Raw genomic sequence first — 18818 nt, 5'->3', positions numbered from 1 at the left:
CTATCATAATATAAATTCATAATAATAATTAATTGTATAAATAAATAAACTAACATGGGAGCCTGGGAAATTCTGTGGGTGGCAGAGAATTGTTCCTTCTTTTTTAGAAAGTGCTATGCATTTAGAACTTCAATATGATAATGTCAATGCTGCAGAATAGACAGAATCTGTAACAGAGCAGACCAGGACCATGCATTTCCCTCCTTGCACCACACAATCCTGCCAATGCCCCTCACTCCTGATCTGCAGCAATCTCAGCTATTGTAGCCCAGGGAACCTCTAATAGCTCTACCAACATGCCTCAATCAAGGATAAAAAAAATCTCACTGGGATAGCATTCCCAGACTTGCTATTTTAAGTCCTGGGATGGAGCCAGAATAGTCCTGCTAGTTCAAGGGGCCAGTGACTATTTTAACATCCAATGTCTCACAACTATTCCAGTAGAGCATTCATTTCTATCCTGGATTTCATCACAAAGTACAGGGCATTGAACTCACTCGTTCCAGTTAGCAATGTGCCTTGCCTCCTCCTTGGATTTTGCCCTGATTTTACAAGCTGCTATCCTGACATCTGTTTGATTGAGAGTCAAGACTGTACCTTCTCAAAGCTTGCAAGCTGATAGCTCAAAGAGTATATAGCCCTCTAGGGGGTATTGAGACTATTTGTTGCAATAATAATGTAAAAATTAAAGTATGGGCATGAAGCAAAACTGTAATCAGAACAACTTGACTTTAAACCCCGTGTTTCTCCCTTTACTTCATTGGTCTCCTCTTGAATGTGGAAACATTCAAGCATGGGGCTGAAACTGCTTCTCAGACTCGCCTGAGAGAAGGAACCAAGTGAAAGTACAAATATTAACTTGTTAAAAGTTACTTTTACTTTGTAAGTGAAACTTTGCTTATGGTTTTTACAATTGATATTCGATAGCTCTGAAAAAATGCTGAAACCAAATTATTAAATTCTGTAATACTCAGGTTTTAAGATCCTATACAAACTGCCCTGGCTAGACAACTACTGGCAGGTCAGTTCATATGTTTTCAGAGCCAATAAAGTTTCCAAGCACTGCACCTGGACTTGTGATCATAAAGGAAACATTCTGATCCCTGACCTCCGTCCTGAACTACAATACTTCCTGCTGTGCTAGTCCTGAGTCCTACACACAATTCTGCCAATGTACCTCAATTCTTCCTTGAAGTCCCCCCACCCCCCCAGCTATTTCAGACCTAAGCCCCACATATACAGCTCTGTCAGTGTACTTCAGTCCAGGTCCAGGTCTGCAGCCTCCCCAGCTGTTCCATGAAGATGAGTGGGGGATTGCTCCAGGTGGATGCAAAACTGGTTGGAAAACCATTCCCAGAAAGTAGTTATCAGTCGTTCACAGTCATGCTGGAAGGACATAACGAGTGGAGTCCCGCAGGGATCAGTTCTGGGCCCAGTTCTGTTCAATATTTTCATCAGTGATTTAGATAATGGCATAGAGAGTACACTTATAAAGTTTGCAGACGATAGCATGCTGGGAGGGATTACAAATGCTTTGGAGGATAAGATTAAAATTCAAAATCATCTGAACAAACTGGAGAAATGATCTGAAGTAAAGATGATGAAATTCAATAAGGACAAATGCAAAGTACTCCATTTAGGAAGGAACAATCAGTTGCACACATACTAGGAAGGAGTACTGTGGAAAGGGATCTGGGGGTCATAGTGGACCACAAGCTAAATATGAGTCAACAGTGTAACGCTGTTGCAAAAAAAAAGTAAACATTCTGGGATGTATTAGCAGGAGTGTTGTCAGCAAGACATGAGAAGTAATTCTTCTGCTCTACTCTGCACTGATTAGGCCTCAGCTGGAGTATTGTGTTCAGTTCTGGGCGCCACATTTCAGGAAAGATGTGGACAAATTGGAGAGAGTCCAGAGAAGAGCAACAAAAATGATAAAAGGTCTAGAAAACATGACCTATAAGAGAATATTGAAACAATTGGGTTTGTTTAGTCTGGAAAAGAGAAGACTGCGAGGGGACATGATAACAGTTTTCAAGTACGTAAAAGGTTACGAGGAGAAGGGAGAAAAATTGTTTTTCTTAACCTCTGAGGATAGGGCAAGAAGCAATGGGTTTAAATTGCAGCAAGGGAGGTTTAGGTTGGACATTAGCAAAAACTTCCTAACTATCAGAGTGGTTAAGCACTGGAATAAATTGCCTAGGGAGGTTGTGGAATCTCCATCATTGGAGATTTTTAAGAGCAAGTTAGACAAACGCCTGTCAGGGATGGTCTAGGTAATACTTAGTCCTACCATGAGTGCAGGGGACTGCACTAGATGACCTCTCAAGGTCTCTTACAGTCCTATGATTCTATGATTTTGAGCTGCAATCTACCCTTTGGTCCCTAGGTGGTGCTCTTAGGACAGACAATGGGCTAGGTTTCTTCAATAAAGTCTTCCAAACAAACCTCATTGTAGTTTCTCTCCTCTCAGGGTGTGATTTATCCTCCTGGGAATGGGGAAGCAAGAAGCAGCATCTAATTGTAAGGGTGATTTCTGCCTTGTTAACCCAATTTGGCAACTATGTGAGCAGGGATAGAAATGTAGGTTGGAACGGGGAGGGCAATGGGCTCAGTGAGCAGCCCATTGCTGAGGCTGTCAATAGTAAAAGTCAGGATATAATGTTCACCCCTCCATACCCAGGGTTCTTCCCACCTCCTGCTTATTTCCATTTCCTTAGTGGAATTTTTAGAAACACCCATTGGCACTGGGAGATCACTGCATAGATCTCTGCCTCTAGGAGGGGTCCTTCCCCCAAAGCATCCTCCTTACTGGGCGTTTTCTTCTCTCTTCTCCCCATGTCCATCTGAGTAGCAACACGGACTGGAGCCCTTTGCAATGCTGTAACAGTCTGACCCAGGCCATCTCCATGCCTGAATGAAGAATTCAACTCCCCAGTGCCAGATTCCTCCCTAGCTTAATCCCCCCCTCCACAGTCTGGAATAGTTAATTCCAACTTCACAGATTTAGCGCACAGTTGGTGCCCTGTGGGCTTTTCCGATGCTGTCACTATTAGTGGCAGTCCATTAGGGCCTAATTCTGCTCTTCCTGAAGTCAACGGCAAAACTCCCATTGACTTTAATGGGAGCAGGAGCAAGCCCTTAATAGCTTGTGAAGGCCGGTTCGCTCTTCTCCTGGCCCCTATAACCATGTCCACCTAGTATTTCACATGGGCAAGCAATGAGAGGACTCAAGACCTGTGCTGCAAAAATACAGGATCTCTGGAAGACCTGCAGTCCCCCTTTAGAAGGCAGCAGCCTATACCAGTACAGTGTGTTACAGCCCTCGCCCAGACGTGACCCAATCAGGGGCTGGTTGACAAAATAGTACATTTGCTTTTCACTGTGAAAGATTTCAAATTTGTTTCCATTTTGCAGAATTCAAATCGGACCCATTTTTTTCACTATTTTGAACTTTTATGCAAAAAAAAGTTTTTTAGTCAACACTTTTTGTTTGCCGGGCTTTTGGTAAATGTCGAGAGTGGTTTCAATAAAAAATGTCACCCCAAAAACTAAATAAATAAATAAAAAGGACAGGTTTTTTTTTCTTTTTTGGGGGGAAAAGACCATTTTTCAAAAATGAAAAAATGTTCCTTCAACAAATGTAAGCAAAGGTGGCAGTGCAGCTATTACAACAATTTGCCATCAGCTGTGGGGCTGGGCCCTGAGTCTTGATCCTGAGGTTAAAGGTAGGATGAAGCCCTTTGTTTGCTCCCTGGGACCAGTATGGAGGGGCTTAACAGTAAGTTAAAAGAGGATGGGTGAGGTACCCACAGAATCTGGGGGGGGGGGGGTGTGCAAGCGAAGAGAGGGAGAAAGTCTCCAGAGCACTATGGCTTTAAGAGGTCCTGTAGGAGGGACGAAATCCAATACTGTGCCCTAGCTGGTAGTAGGACCAATCTGCTTTAGTCAAAGCTGGGGTAAGGTGGTATGGAGTCTGTTATAGAGAAGCAGGTGTAGTGCTCTGAATGTCACATACATAGCACCGTAGTCAAAACTCCATGTGCGCTGAGTATATCTATGAAGTTTGACTAGGTGTGATGGGCATTTGTGGTGTGTGGGTACGTCTGCGATGGGAGTGCGCATGTGTTAGGAGTTTGTGGTGTGTATGGGGAGGCTGCGTTATTTATGTATTTGTGGTGGGCGTGTGTATGCTAGGAGGCTATGAAAGGGTAGTTTGTGTTTATATATCTAATTTATATATCTGATGGGTGTTGTATGTATGGTAGTGTACTATTAGTAGTACTGGAGTTGGGCGCCAGTCCCCTTAGCTAAGGGGGGGGAATCACTGAGCCCAGGCTACTAGTGATTACAGGGGCCAACAAAAGAGAAAACAGGAGCAGAAGTGGAGTCAAAGGTTAATAACGAGGGATCCTGAGGGGAATACCGAGCAGAGACCATCGGACGACACCCACTGCTACTCAAAGACATCTAAGCAGTCTGTGGACACCATCCAGAGGAACTCTGCCCAGAGACATGATGTGAGAAGGGAACAGAAATAGGCCCCACCATCACAGAGCACCCCGCCCCAACCAGCTTCCTCCTGCTGGTATGATGGATAGCTGAGTTGGCCAGCGTCAGAAGGTAGTTGCTGAGGAGGTCTCGTGACTTTGTGGGGCCACAGATGGGGTGTGTGTAGAGCAGGAGGTGTGGGGAGAAGTGCAGCCAGAACCTCAGTAGGAGGTTCTGAAGGAGCCGGAGGAGGGGCTGCAACCTGATGCACTCGACATAGATGTGTGCCAGGGTCTCCCTCTCACTGCCAAAGGGACAAGTGTTTGTGAGCCACACCAGGTACACGCCCATGCTCATGGCTCCGTGAAGGACCAGAGTGGAAGACAGACTGGCCTGCCAGGGTTCCTCGCCCTCCTCAGGTGGCAGCAGGTCCCACCACCTGGTGTCAGGGAAGGACACAAGGGCAAGGAAGTGGATGGTGTGAAGCACAAGCACATACAGATGTTTCCTGGGTGAGGTTCAGAGGCGGACCATCTGTTTATTGTGTAGCCAATTTAGGTTGCATGTAAGGGGCAGCTGGGGAGGCTCACAGGACAGGGGCTCGATGACAAGGTCTGGAGGGCCAGGGATGAGAGGCGGGTGGGAAGCACCCTCCTGCAGGACCCGCTTCAGGAAAGCAAGCGTCCTGGAGCATATGACCAGGAACGTGTAGTCTGGACAGCCCCATGCGCTGCAGGGTAGAGTGTGCAGAGGAGATTGTGGTGTATGCATGTGTAGGGAGCGTTTGTGTCTCGGTGTTTATATGTCTGTGGGGAATTAGCAGTGTGTGTCTGTGTCTGTGTGTGCGTGCTGTGGGAGTGGATTTGTTCTAGGTGATTATACGTGGTGTGAGTGATGTGTCTTTGTGGAGCTTACGGTGAAAGTATGTTTGTGGGAAGAGGTTGTGGTGTGCCTGGGATGTGTTAGTGTGTGTGTAGAGTAAGTGAACGTGGTGTATGTTATCTGTGTTTGTGTGTGGGAGAGTATGTTCCCACCAGGCTTTGGCTTGTCCTCTCCTTCTTCACCTGTGGCTTTGATGCTAGGTGCCTGGGGAAGGCCGGTGTGAGGACTTGGCTGGAGAGTTGGGGAAGGGCTTCAAAGGGAGTCCTCTTTGTGGCAGGAAAGGGAGTGGGTAGCAACGTGTGACAGGTATGTTGGGGGGGATACATAGTTCCTAAAGTGCACACGCTCTCAGCCACACCAGCCTGTCCTGAATATCACCCACTCCGGCGGACAGTCTGCAGGGGTTACACAAATCACCACTAGACAGTTTTTGTACAAGCAACAGGGACAAGCAGTGTAAGCAACTCCAAGCATGGAAGTAGCATGAGTCATCCACAACATCTGGAGATTTTAAAAAATAATAAATGTTGGCGATCTTTTTATTTGCCATCTCGTTTCTGAGTCTCTAGTGTTCAAGCTTTTCTTTGCAACCATGAGAGATAGAAACATACTGTACTTTGTTTTTAAAATGAAAGCCAAGACTCTCAGGTATTCACGAGACTCCAGGAGCTGGGGCTTTAAGAAATACAACAAATTGTGAGAGTTGGCTGCAACCCTGAGTGACCAGGGCAAGGCCGCCTCATTTTTAGGGACACATGGGAGCCCTTCTCAAGGGTGTCATGCCCTGGTCTAAGAGTTCTCCAGGGAAATAATAACAACTCAGTAAGGTTTTGGTTTCCATGGCAACACCATAGGCCAGACTGTGTGGTTTCCATATATTTACCAGGCCAATGAGGCCATTTTCACTGGCTTTGGACTCCCAGAGTTGGGGTTGAGTTGTGACTGTGATTGTGGTGTTTGGGGGTTAGGGGGTAGCAGATCTCATTTCTGTCTTAACTCCATATCACTCCACAGGAGAGGGCACTCACCTCACCATTTGGCATTCAGTTTCCCCTTTTTCCCTGAGAGAGGCACTCCCTCAGGTGGTGCAATGGAGGGGCTGGAGCAAGGCAGGGTATCATGTGAAAGCAGAGGGAAAGAGAGGAAGAATTAGGCACTCATTCTCTTCCTTTCATCTCTCTTCTCCATCTTTTCTTCACGATTCCTTCCATCTGTCTCCATCAGCTTTCTCGTCTGTTCTTTCTGTATGTGTAGCAGTGTTGCCAACTCTCACAGTTTGATCGCACATCTCTCAATATTTGGTGTTTTTTTCCTTAAAGCCCCAGATGCTAGGATCATGTGATTCAATGAGACTCTCAGCTTTCATTTTTTAAAAAGTATATTTCTAGTCCTCCTGGTTACAGAGGAAATATAAAAATAGAAACCAGAAGACAAATAAAATGAGCCCCAAACCTATTATTTTTTAAAAGTCTCACGATTTGTAGCCAATCTTATGATTTTTTTGAGGCCATACTCCCAATACCTGAATGCTATGAGTTGTCAATTCTGGTGTAGAGTGTTGTTCACTGCCCCCATCTCTACGTTTGCATGTACAGAGCCTTGTACACACCTCTGCATGCTTGCACATTTATTGCATTGTACACACCTCATCTTTACACAGCAGAGTATTGCGCACTTTCCCCATCTCTACACGTTTGCACACATAGACCTATGTGCGCATGCCTTCTCTGTATGTGTGCACATGGATAGCTGTGTGCACAGGCCCAAACCAATGTTTCCACAAGCTGAGTCCTGTGCAAAGAGCACAGGGCCCCATATGGGTGTATTTGCCCACGTAGACCATTGTTCACATTCCCCTAAGGCTGCATGTCTGCATGCATTGAGCATTGTACACACACTCATGTCGCCATGTTTGCATGTGTATGTATTTGTGCACATCCTTATGTCTGCATGCGCAGAGTCTTTAGCCTCTTCACATGACTGCATTTTTGCACATGACGATCTTGTGCGCATCCTGTGTCTGCACACTCACTGCCTTATCTCTGGTGTACACTGCTACATGGCACACAGGTGCACATCTGTGTGGGTTCCTCTCCCAGTGTGCACCTCCCCACTCTGTGGATGTGTGTCCTGGATTCCTGTGTCCTCACACAGGGAGTCCTTCCTTCTCGGTCCATTAGTTGTTTCCAGTACAGTGCCCCAGCGACAGGCACAAGCCTCTGAAAGCTATATTAAAAGCCAGGTCAATACTGAGCCTTGTTTATGCCCTCAAGGGGGAAAAAAAACCTTCATTAATTAGCAGCTGGGAGAGAAGAGAGGAGAAGTAGGGACAGGGACACACATGGATCAGCAAGTGGTACATGAGGGTGCATGTCATGCTAGCGATGGGAAAATCCATTAGTGGCACAATAATCTATGTGTCTCCTACGCACATTTACTAATATGTACCTTCCAATAGGGGAGGTAGGAATGAATCATTGCTGACCTATTTAGGGAGGTGGGTGAAGGACCATTTACACATCTACCCTCGTTCCTCCTACTCCTCATTCCTGGCGGCTCTCACCTATCCCCCCTTCCTTCCTCCTCCTCCTCCTCCTCCTCCTATTTGCTCTCCCTTCCCTATTCCCTGATTCCCTCACAACCTCTCTCCCTTCATCTTTCTTATCCCCTTGCTTTCATTTCATCCTTCTCCTACTCTGGCTCCCTAACATTCTCCTTCTCATCCTCTCCTCCTAATCTCTTCTCTCTTCTACTCCCTGTGCTATCCATCCCCCTTTCCCTTCCCCCATTTTGTGCCAGTTACAAAATGTTGTCATGCTACATGTGGATTTTGTTTCTGTTTCCTTGTGTTGTAGGTGCCCCAGGAGATGGGGTGGGAGGTCATTCTCTCATGTAAAGCAGGTGCTTTCCCATGGGGTTTAGCTGTATGGACCAAGAGCAGCTATTCTGTCAATCTGGTTGTTTTTTCTCTCTTGTATTGTCTATAGTTTTGAAGGATTGTTTCCACGGCTTCCATTTCCTGGGTGGAAAGCGTCTCCATAGTTCCTGTAGGCCACACTGCACCACTAAGTGGCAGTGCAGTGCACTCACAGTTCCCTCGCTCCCCCCCCCCCCCCGCACATATTTTATATGCCCACTAATGGGGGAGTTTTTGCAATTGTTAATAAAACCTACGAATAGTTGCTGTAATCCCCATTTCTTCACCTACCTATTAAGCATGCCTGTAACATAACTGGTGACTTGGAGCCCTTTCTCAGGCAAAACTCCCCTTGACTTCAGTGAGACTCTTACCTGAGCAAAGACTGAGCAAAACTTGAGTAATGATTTCAGGCTCCGGCCTAATGAGAAGAGGAAAATAGATCTTCTTGGGCTGGGAAGCTAGTGAATGTTTAGAACCAAGGAAGAGACAATTAGGAGGGGGAGGATTTCCCTGGCTTCCTCCTGTATAAATAAATCACTGGGTGGCAGTAGTGGGATGACTTCCAAGACAAAGTCTCTTTTAGGCCTTGTCTTCACGACCAAAAAAGATGTGTTTGAGTTAATGAACTTGAGATAAAATCCTAGTGAAGACAAAGCAGTTTGTAGTCTTCTCCCAAGTTTGCAGGTTGAATTAAAGAGTATGGCAGTCGTGGGCTTTAACTCAACCTGCCAACGTGTGTGACAACTAGAAAGTGCCTTGTGTTCACTAGAATTATACCTCCAGTTAGCTAACTCAAGTTAAGAACCCACCTCTTTACTGAAGTAAGACAAAGCTTTAGATAAGTCTGGTGCTGTGGCCTGCTGCTCACTAAGGTTCTAATTCTGCTGCTGTTGACATCGCTGGCAAAACTCCCATTTGGCTTCAACAAGAGCAGGATTGGTCTCTTCATGGGCACAGCTGACACTTCACGAATCATAATTTTTAAGTAAAGGTATGTACATATATAATAATTGAATACAATGCCTGTGCCCCTGGGTGGGCTATTGGCAATATGATTGAACCTGGGACCTGTGGATCTTAACTCATGAGCCTCTCCTTCCTGAGCTAAAAGACCCTGCTCTCTCCTAGCAGGCTCATCAACCTCTGGGTGGCCTTGCCCCCATCCAAAGGGCACTGAGTGCTATAACAAGTGGATATGTTTATGTGTATATAACGGGTGGTATCCCTGTCCCAACACTTTTCATATGCCACTTGTGTTCTTAGACTGCAAACTCTTTAGGGTAGGGCCCATCTTCGTATGGGTATCTCCAGGACGTAGGCCAATGTGGCTCCTGATTGGGCATTACTGCAAAATAAATATCAAATATCTCCTAGCACTAATAATACTACACACTACCTCAGCCGTGGGGTCTCTTTCGCTCTCTTCTTTCCAGACTTCCCCTGCGGCATTATACTTTATTAAAAATAAATAGTTACAAATTCAGTTTTACAGCTGCTCACAGGGGGAGGAGGCTGGAGGAGGTGGAAAGAGTTTGTGGAGGAACCACTGTCCTGAACGAGTAATTTGTCTGTCATCCAGACACTGCCCAGTTAACATTCCCTCTGCACACATAGGGCTCTGCCTCCTCTGGTGGGTGTCTCTGGGAAAAGTCGGGAATAGTTTTAAAAAAGAACCAGGGGAGACTTGGGATGGGTGGGTGGAGTCAACCTGCCTCTGGGAGTCAAGGATGCCAAGGGCCAGAGAGAGAGAGTCGAGAGGGCTACTCGTATGCATAGCTATGCATCCGAAGAAGTGAGGTTTTTACCCACGAAAGCTTATGCCTAAATAAATCTGTTAGTCTTTAAGGTGCCACCAGACTCCTTGTTGAGAGGGCTACTGAGTCCTTGACTCCTGATCTGGAATTTTAAATGGAAGAATATGGATTTTGGTTCTTGATCTGTTTTATATACAATAATATCATGTACAACAAGCAAAAACCATGCAAAATACACCCCACTTCCCGGATCCTTTTCACTCTTTCCCCATGACCCCCAGATTCTCCTGTCCTCCCAGTTTGGTTGGCATTTATAGCCTACTTCTTCTCTGGCAACAGTCTGGACCCATTTAGCGGCCATCAGTTGTACTGAGGCGATTGCTTTGGGTCCAAGCTTGTCTTCCCATGGTTCCAGCCCCAAACAGTAGTGGGGCTTGTGGGGGACATTCCCTCACATCAGCTGTCAATGTAGGAGTTCAAAATACACATATTGCTCTCCCATCTGGTTGCAAGAAGTCTGTTCCAGTGTGGGTTGTGCCCACTGGAAACATGAGCATGTCTTACACAGTACATGCTCAGGGGCTGAGAGGTGGGCAAAGGAGGTTCTTTGGGGAATGTTTCAATTAAGCACTGGAGTGAAAGGGAGGAGATGGTGGGCAATAGATGCGGAATGGAAAGGCAGGAGGAGTCAGATGGCCGACTCTCTGCGGTAGGAGATGGTGTCCAGGGGGATGGCAGCCTGTAGCCGTTCCAGATCCAAGTGACTCCCAAATTCCGTCATCTGGATGACTCCTCCATCCTTCTTGGTGCTTCCTCCTAACCCAGGCCCCACTTCCACCTCCTCCTCCTCCTCATCTTCGTCTTGGCTTACTAAGGCCAACTCGTTCTCATAGCAGAAGGCACTAGGAGGTGGCGGAGAAGACAGGATGGTGATCTTGCTCTCTTGCAGCTCCCGGGCTGAGCAGCAAGGGGTGCCGGCCACCTCATAAGTCTTGTGGAAGTGTGAGTAGTCCACTTTGTAGCGGTTCTTCTCCTCAAAGACCACAGGTTCAAAACGGTGACCCCAGAGGATCTCACTGGCCAGGTAGGAGCTGCGAGCCTGGGTGGTCATGGCTGTGGCCTCCACCATCCCCTCCAGGATGACGACAATCTCAAAGTCCTCCATCTCTAGCTCCTCCTTGCCCATTCCATAGAGTGGGCTCTCCTCATCAATCTCATGGACAATGATAATGGGGGATACCAGGAATATGCGGTCAAGGCCTATGTCGTAGCCCACGTTGAGGTCCCGCTGGTCCAGCGGGAGGTACTCACCTTCCTGTGTCATGTAGGGCTTGATGAGCTGAGCCCGGACATGAGCCTCCACAATGTGACTCCTCCGCAAGTTTCCCACTCGCCACATGAGGCACAGTTTGCCATCACGCACAGAGATGACAGCATGATGGCTGAAAAGGAGGGTCTGGGCCCGTTTCTTGGGCCGCGCCATCTTGGCCATGATGGTGCCGATCATGAAGGAGTCGATGACACAGCCCACAATGGACTGGATCACTACTGCCATTATGGCCAACGGGCACTCCTCAGTCACACAACGGAACCCATACCCAATGGTGGTCTGCGTCTCCACCGAGAAGAGAAAGGCTCCTAGGAAGCCATTGACGTGCATGATGCAGGGCTTTGCAGTGGTGGGGACACCGCCCACCCCAGTGGCACCCAGGTCACCATGGAAGAAAGCGATGCACCAGAAGAGGAACCCAAAGAAGAGCCAGGAGACCAGGAAGGCTGCTGAGAAGATCATAAACATGTAGCGCCAGCGAGTGTCCACACATGTGGTAAAGATGTCGGCCATGTAGCGTTGAGACTTGTTGCTCAGGTTGGCAAAGTACACGTTGCACTGGCCATTCTTCTTCACAAAACGGTTACGGCGTTTCCGCCTGGGGACATGTCCTTTCCCATTCCAGCTGTGCCCATTCATGTTGCCTAGGGCAGAGACCTTGTGCCCATCCTCTTCAGTTGAGACAATGCTGTACCTTTCAGAGAAAACAAACTGCTGAGGTAAAAACAAAAGGGGGGGGGCTGAGCACTTAGAGGGTCACTGGCTCCCCAGGAGGAAGCTCATGCTCCCAGAGACAAAGCCCATGCTGTGAAGAAGTGGAAACAACTGGAGCTCTGGCTAGCTGAGCATTGCCAAGGGAGAGCTCTGAGGAAAAGCACATTGCCAGAGTCTTCCTCTGGCACTGTCTGGGTCCTCTTTGGCATTGTCAGGATGCTGCTGTGAGGAAGCTCACAGTGTTGGAGTCCTGACATGGCACTGTCATGAGGAAGTTCACAACACTGGATTCCCCAGCTGGTTCTACCAAGACACGGCAGTAAGATTGGTAGAGCCCTGCAAATCCACGGGTATCCGCTGTATATCCATGGACAGCAGCGCGGATGCGGATACAAATGTTGTATCCGCACAGGGCTCTGACGGTAAGAGCCGGGCGGTCAGCTGTGAGGAACCGTGGCGCGGACCCTCCACCTGCCCTGAGCGGAGGGCCTGGGGGACAGGGACACTGCGTGGGACTGCTCGGGCCCCCGCCCAGGGCAGGTGGAGGATCCGCCGAGGCTGCCAGCCTGGCTCTTACGGCGGCTCTGAGGCACGCCCCACTGCTGGAGCCCGGTCCGGGAGAGCCACACAGACAGCTGTGGGGAGCCTGGGTCCCTCCACCTGTCCTGGGAGGAGGCCTGGGGGGCAGGGACACTGGGCGAGGGGTCTGGGGGGCAGGGACAGGGGCCGGGGGCAGCTCGGAGCAGCAGCCCGGCCACTGTAAGAACCAGGCGAGCAGCTGTGAGGAGCCGTGGTGGACCCTCCACCTGCCCTGGGCGGGGGGCGGAGGGGGGAGGACTGAGAGCAGCTCCCGGCCATGTCCCCGCCCCTCAGGCTCCCCGCCCGGCTGAGGGCAGGTGGAGGGTCCATAACTCCGGGCAGGCTCCCCACAGCTCCCCGAGTGGGCTCAGGCGCGGGGGGGGATCGGTACCTCGGACCCTCAGCCCAGCCCCCAGTGTAGAGACCTGCAAATCTGCGGATATCTGTGGATATCTGCAGATAAATGTTGCGGATCACAGATCGGATGCGGATACACATTTTTGCATCCGCGCAGGGCTCTAAAGATTGGTGGATCCCTGGTTGGACATTTGCAGAGCATCGCTGCAAGGAAACTCATTCTACCAAAGTCCTGACTGGACTCCACTGTGAGGAAGCTCACAACATTGAAATCTTGACTTGCCTTAACTCTGAGAAAATACCTCAAAGCCCCTAGAGTCTTGATTTACAATGACATGCAGATGCAGCCAGCAGAGAAGACTAAGCACTAGTGCCTGGTATCTTGTAACATTTTGGCCCTGAATGATAAAGGTTGGAAGTTTCTATTTTCTGTTGCCTTCTCCTCACTGATCTAATTGTGCATCTGTGACAATGTTTATACACTTCCTGAGTTCAGGACAATTCCGTTGCCACAGCAACGAACATGGCTCCCAGCATCCTGTATCCAGAGCCAAAGGTGTAATTTAGAGATCAACAACAGCCAAAGTGCTGGCAGATTCCCTGTGAGAAACTCCCTCTCTCTGAGAGCTGCTTGTCCTGCTCTCATGCTCCCCTCTCCCTCAGAATATCCCAACCACTTCCCTGCTCCCTGTCAGGAAGAAAACTGCTGCTGTTAGGTCATAAGGCTTTGTATGACATCACAGTTGTTCCCTGATCACATAATCACAGTGGATGCTCTGACCATTGGTAGAATTAAGTTGATACACTTTCAGGAGGAGGGAGCCCACAGGGGGCATCCTGGCTTTCAGTGCCTCTCCTTCAAGGACCGTCTCTGTACTCCATTGATCTCCCTAGGTTACCAGACCATCTGGAGTTCTCCAAGATGGCTTCCTTGACCCTGTCTCTAACTGTTCCTGAGATGCTCCATGAGTTAAACATGGGGGTCTCTTCAGGGCAATAATAATCATCTCCCAAATCATTCACCCTCTTCCCTTCATTTGGGAAGGGCAAAGTGAGGTTTATGATGATTACAGGCAGAAATCTGTAATTTATCTCCCCTCTTGCCGGGGCAACTGCTTCAGCCTCTCACCTTCCCCTCATCTGCTTTCTCCTTCCACTGTAGGGATTGATCTGGCTGAGAACTGGTAACTCCTTACATATGTGTGACACATTCCTAATAAGGTGGGAGCAGGGGGAAAGGGCCATAAACTTGGAGTGGAGAAGAAGAGCAGGTGTGGCCTGGCAGCCATTGGCACTGCAGGGAGTGATGAGGTGTAGTTTGGAATAGATTTAAAGAGACACAAATGCCACTGGGAGGAGAAGGGGGTGGGCAAGGAATCCCATAATCCCAGGGGTGATGACAGCCTTTAAGAAGGGGTCACTCACCTGTTAACTCGGACGCTACCCATGGCTCGCTTTATCATCAGGGTATCTCAGCTCGTGAGATGCCGTGGGAGTTGTACGTGTCTCGGGTCTCAAACAGCAGAGCTCACACAGGACCAGGTGAGGCTGGGACTCACCCCTGATGAGCTGTGGCGCCAGCCATACCTGTGATCGGTGCTGAGCACACACCTTAGAGACAAACAACAAACGAAAATCCCATCAACATAACAACCAAAAAGAGCGGTCCCTGGCCAAGCGAGCAGAGCATGGAGGTCCCAGGTCTCTGTGACCACTCAGGAGAGGCCTCAGAATGTCACTCTATCTCGCCAAGACTTCGTCTCAATCCACTAGTAGTAAAAACAGGTATAAAGAACTGATTTATACAGACAGTACAGCAGTTCCCAGCAATCACCATACTGCAGCCCCCTTTTCCATACCACAGCCCCCAAGGCCCCTGTGTACCTAACCCAGTCTCCCCTCCCAGTTAGCAATATGGGAAGGGCAGGTCAGTCATAAATCCCAGGTCAAAAACCAGCGATTTAGCACATTTGTAAGGCACCTCGCATTATGCACTACAGTAACATAAAAGCTTACATGAGGATTAGAGATCAGCCTGTCAGAATACACCAAAAACAAGGGCTAAAGGAGCTCAGAAGCCTTCAGGCAAACCACCCCCACCACCCCAGTCCAGAGGGAATGCTTCCCAATGAACACACCCCAAAAACAGGAAAGGAAAGTAGTTAACGGATACAAAAAAGCAAAGTGATACATAGGAGGTATCCAGAGATAGGGACAAGGCTGCAGTAATAAACAGGCCTCACAACATGCCCCCAAAGCAGCCAAGGAGGGACTCTGCTAGACAACCTGCTGCAGAGGGTTCAGTGGACTGAGAAAGCCATGCCCCTGGCCTGGTCTTGATTAAACCAAAGAACCATGAACCCAAAGGACCAAGAATCAACTTGTCCTGGCTGACTGGAGCTGCTGAAAAGGGACATACTGCAAGAGGTGATGACTCATAGATGAAGAAGGGCTTTGTGGACCGGTGCTAACCCTGCACCATACTCTTTGGGTTCCTGGCAGCCATTGCAGAATGCAGGCATAACCAGCCCACTCCCTCACTCCCATCATCAGGAGCAAGTAAGCAATCATTTTTCCAGGGCAAATTCAAGGAAAGTGCAATTAGGAACACATTACAGTGGACTAGCCTGGATGTGAGAAAGGCATGGTGGATGACTTGGTCAAGGTCCACATCTGAACAAAACATCTGGGTTTCTCAGATAAGCCAGGGACAGTAAAAGCTGCTCACTGATCACTGTTGCAAAGTGGGGTTCCATGCTGCTAAGGGTGACCCTCAGGTTCTGCTTCTGGCTAACTAGTGGTGGACACACTCCCTGGATAATGGACACAGACAAACCACAAGCCAGCTCCTCAAAACACTTCCTCCTACCTCTGACTTGGCTGGGCTGAGTTTCAACCAGCTGTCTTGCAGCCAGATAAAAATGTTGCTCAGGCAGTTTGGTATCTGAGACTATCCATACATGGCCACTTGAAGAGGAGCATGGACAGAATGGAACCATGAATGAATAGCAGTGAAGACATAATGGAACCTTGGGTACTCTACTGGCTGGGCTCCAGGTGAAGACAAATAATTGCCCATAATTACCCTCAGCCTACCCGGTCAAAAATAAACACAGCCACTTGAGAGCCACCCTGCTCAGTTCCATCTGGGACTGGAGCCTGGCCACCCTTCCCTGGTGGCCAAGAGCATTAAAGGCTGTTGAGAAAGTTCTAATAAAATAGATGAGGTCCTCTGTGTAAAATGCAATTATGCAGTTGCATAAATTGCAGTAAAATTGTGGTTGATAATCTAAGCCCAACAGAAAGGCTAAGGAGTGATGGAGACTATCTCCCTCTCATCCCTGGAGATGGTCCCAACAGAGCAAGGACAAGACTGCCTATGCTGTATGTTCTTTAGCAAACTGCAAAAGGTAGGAGATTCAGAATTAGGGTTGCCACATCAACACACCCAGGTCTAGCAGTGGGAGGAGAGCATCCCCTTTTTGAGACAGTACAGCTACTGTGATGGCTAAATCTCAGCACTTTCCCTTTCTGCCATGAGACAAGGACATGGAAATCAAAGCATTTTCACACACAATTAGGCAGCACTGGAGCTAGTAGTGTAAAGAAAGGGACATTGTCTCAGCTCACACTTGGATATTTAACAACTTCATAAAGGTTATTGAGCAAATCTCTCTCGTCCTTCTCCGGGCATGGATGTAAAGGTTCCAGGGAGAGGAACCCTTTGCATCTAAAGGGACAGACTGTGATTGACCCTGAGTTCAAGGGAAGTGCTAAGAGGGTATAAGGAGCTTTCCCTTTCTTGGAACCCTATGCAAACATGCCCAGAACTCTGGTTCCTTGCATTCCCCAAGCCACCAACAGGGGCAGGGGAAGAAGGACAGGTGAGATGTGCACAGAGCTGAGGCCCAGCCACCTTCTGCACCAGCCAGCACAAATAAGCCAGGTGGGAGTGTAGATTGCTATCTGATAAAGGGTAACACCGCCCCCTCTGGCATGCTGTGCCCCAGCTCCCATGAAAGAACTCTGGTTGAGTCAGCCAGTGCTTCTGCAGGGCTTCCTGCTGGTACCGAGCCCCTGTGCAACCCCCTTCCCAATGTGGGCTCTGGCTTGTAGCCCAAAGCCTGTAAAATACCTCGACACAGGACCTCTGACGAGGACAGGACAAACAGCTGGTTCTCCCATTGAAACAGAGCACCTGAGGCTAACACTCCATTAGTACATGAAATTCATATTTAATTACAATAAAAGTACTTCTGGGAAGGATAAAGGCCACCTATTTGAAGACACGCAACGTTTCATGAAAGCAAACATTGCATTACTGATTGCAGTCTGGGAACAGTGTGATCTCAGTCTATACACTCACAGGTGGGAGCCCCCTAAGCGCTTTTTCATCCATCATCTTCCTTTTTGACTTCGGAAATCTTGTCTATGGATTTCAGGAGGTCAGCCACAAAATGCAGCATTTCCGTTCCCGAGACCAGCTGTTTGATTGACAAGTGTGCGTTGGCTATAACCCGGTGGAGATTCTGCAAGGCAACGTCTACATTTTGTTGCACTGCCCCCAGGCTGTCAGACTGGCCTGCACGCAGCATGTCATTCTCTGTCTTGAAACTCTCCAGCTCCACCTGGAGAAGGGATACCTCCTGCTTCAGCTTTGCAGCCTTACTTTCTGCCTTCAGGGCCCGCTGGGTCATCCCCAGCAGATTCCGTTCTGCCTGCTGGACAATGGATTCTAAACCCTGAGCCTCTTTCTCCTCTTTGACCACACTGGCTCTCAGTCTTCTCTCCAGGTTTCTCACCATGCGTGTCTGACTTTCTGAGAAGCTATGGATACTTTTGATCTTCTTCCTGAGCATGGAATTCTCCTCTTTGAGTTCTTCGTAGCTCAGCTGCAGAGATGGATACTCCCTGTCTCCTATGGATTCTTCATGAAGAGCACAACTTTCAGGTGCCTTGTCATGAGCTCTGCAGGAAACATACAAGTCGCTGGGATGGAGGCAGGGAGCAAATGCCTCAATTCCCAACTGTCTGGCTGTGTTGTGATATAAAGAATCATGCGGGCTACAAGGTGACATGCTGGCAAACCTGGACTTACGGGCTTTTTCAAGGGCAGGGTAGTGATAGCTCCCACCCCAATCATCATCCTCATCATCTGATAAGGTATCAGCCATCTCTAGGTCTTTGTAAAATGGCTCCTGAAATTCCATGCTCAAGCCCAATGCTTCTGGAGATAAGGTATCATCTTCAAAGCCTAGGTTGTGTCTGGCCAATTTCTTTGCAAACATTCTATTTTTTGACTCTTCCTCTTTTGCCGTGCCACGAGTTTTCGTTTTTACAAACCCCTTTAAGGAAAATGGAATGGCTCCCTGTGGATCTTCCAGATGATTGTCCCCTGGGCTGATGAGGCTCTTAGCATGGGCCGGAGGAGGTGGCGGGTGATGGGGGTAACAGCATATGGGTTCCTCCTCCTCCTCATTATCTAGGCCTTGGGACTGTGGACAGGTCCTCTCCAATGTTCCTGAGGGGAAAAGTGGCCGTGGCATTTCTGAAGGGCTGTGGGCTCCAACAGAAGTAGCAGTCTGCAAATTAGCTCCAGCACTGGTCACATCTCTTCTGTGACAGGGCTGCCTGAGCTGTCCACTGTTGTCCCATCCTCTTTAGCAGCTGTCTTAGCCTCGGCACCATTCAAAGTGTGACAGTGGGTTACAGAAGTATCTGTACTTAAATCATCTCTGTGTGTGCATGTGTCTGTAGCTTTAATAACGGAGGGAGCAGAAGTCACCTAGGT

At 48.5% G+C, this 18818-nt stretch overlaps 2 protein-coding genes across 2 annotated transcripts; both read right to left on the bottom strand.

Annotated features, from left to right (window-relative positions):
- Window positions 1-10735: 10735 nt before the first annotated feature.
- On the bottom strand, window positions 10736-14490 carry KCNJ4 (potassium voltage-gated channel subfamily J member 4). The gene is made up of 2 exons (XM_024200146.2): window positions 14453-14490; window positions 10736-12071 (listed from the first exon to the last, which is right to left on the bottom strand). Exons 1-2 carry the CDS (start codon window positions 14488-14490, stop codon window positions 10736-10738), a joined length of 1374 nt encoding a protein of 457 aa, XP_024055914.1.
- Window positions 14491-17418: 2928 nt separating this feature from the next.
- Window positions 17419-18573, bottom strand: LOC112106729 (endosome-associated-trafficking regulator 1-like). The gene has a single exon (XM_024200133.3). It carries the CDS (start codon window positions 18571-18573, stop codon window positions 17419-17421), a length of 1155 nt encoding a protein of 384 aa, XP_024055901.3.
- Between the last annotated feature and the right edge of the window lie 245 nt (window positions 18574-18818).

The sequence above is a fragment of the Terrapene carolina genome, unplaced genomic scaffold, assembly GCF_002925995.2.
Source record: "Terrapene carolina triunguis isolate 2854851 unplaced genomic scaffold, T_m_triunguis-2.0 Scaffold247, whole genome shotgun sequence".
NCBI lineage: Eukaryota > Metazoa > Chordata > Testudines > Emydidae > Terrapene > Terrapene triunguis.
This window is presented reverse-complemented; position numbering and strand designations above follow the sequence as displayed.

Excerpts from the sequence above, each read along its gene's own strand:
- KCNJ4 (XM_024200146.2), bottom strand. The coding sequence starts at position 14,490 with ATGATAAAGCGAGCCATGGGTAGCGTCCGAGTTAACAG. Across the intron at positions 12,072-14,452 it reads GGTAGCGTCCGAGTTAACAG|GTACAGCATTGTCTCAACTG; the intron begins GTGAGTGACCCC and ends TTTCTCTGAAAG.
- LOC112106729 (XM_024200133.3), bottom strand. The coding sequence starts at position 18,573 with ATGCCACGGCCACTTTTCCCCTCAGGAACATTGGAGAGGACCTGTCCA.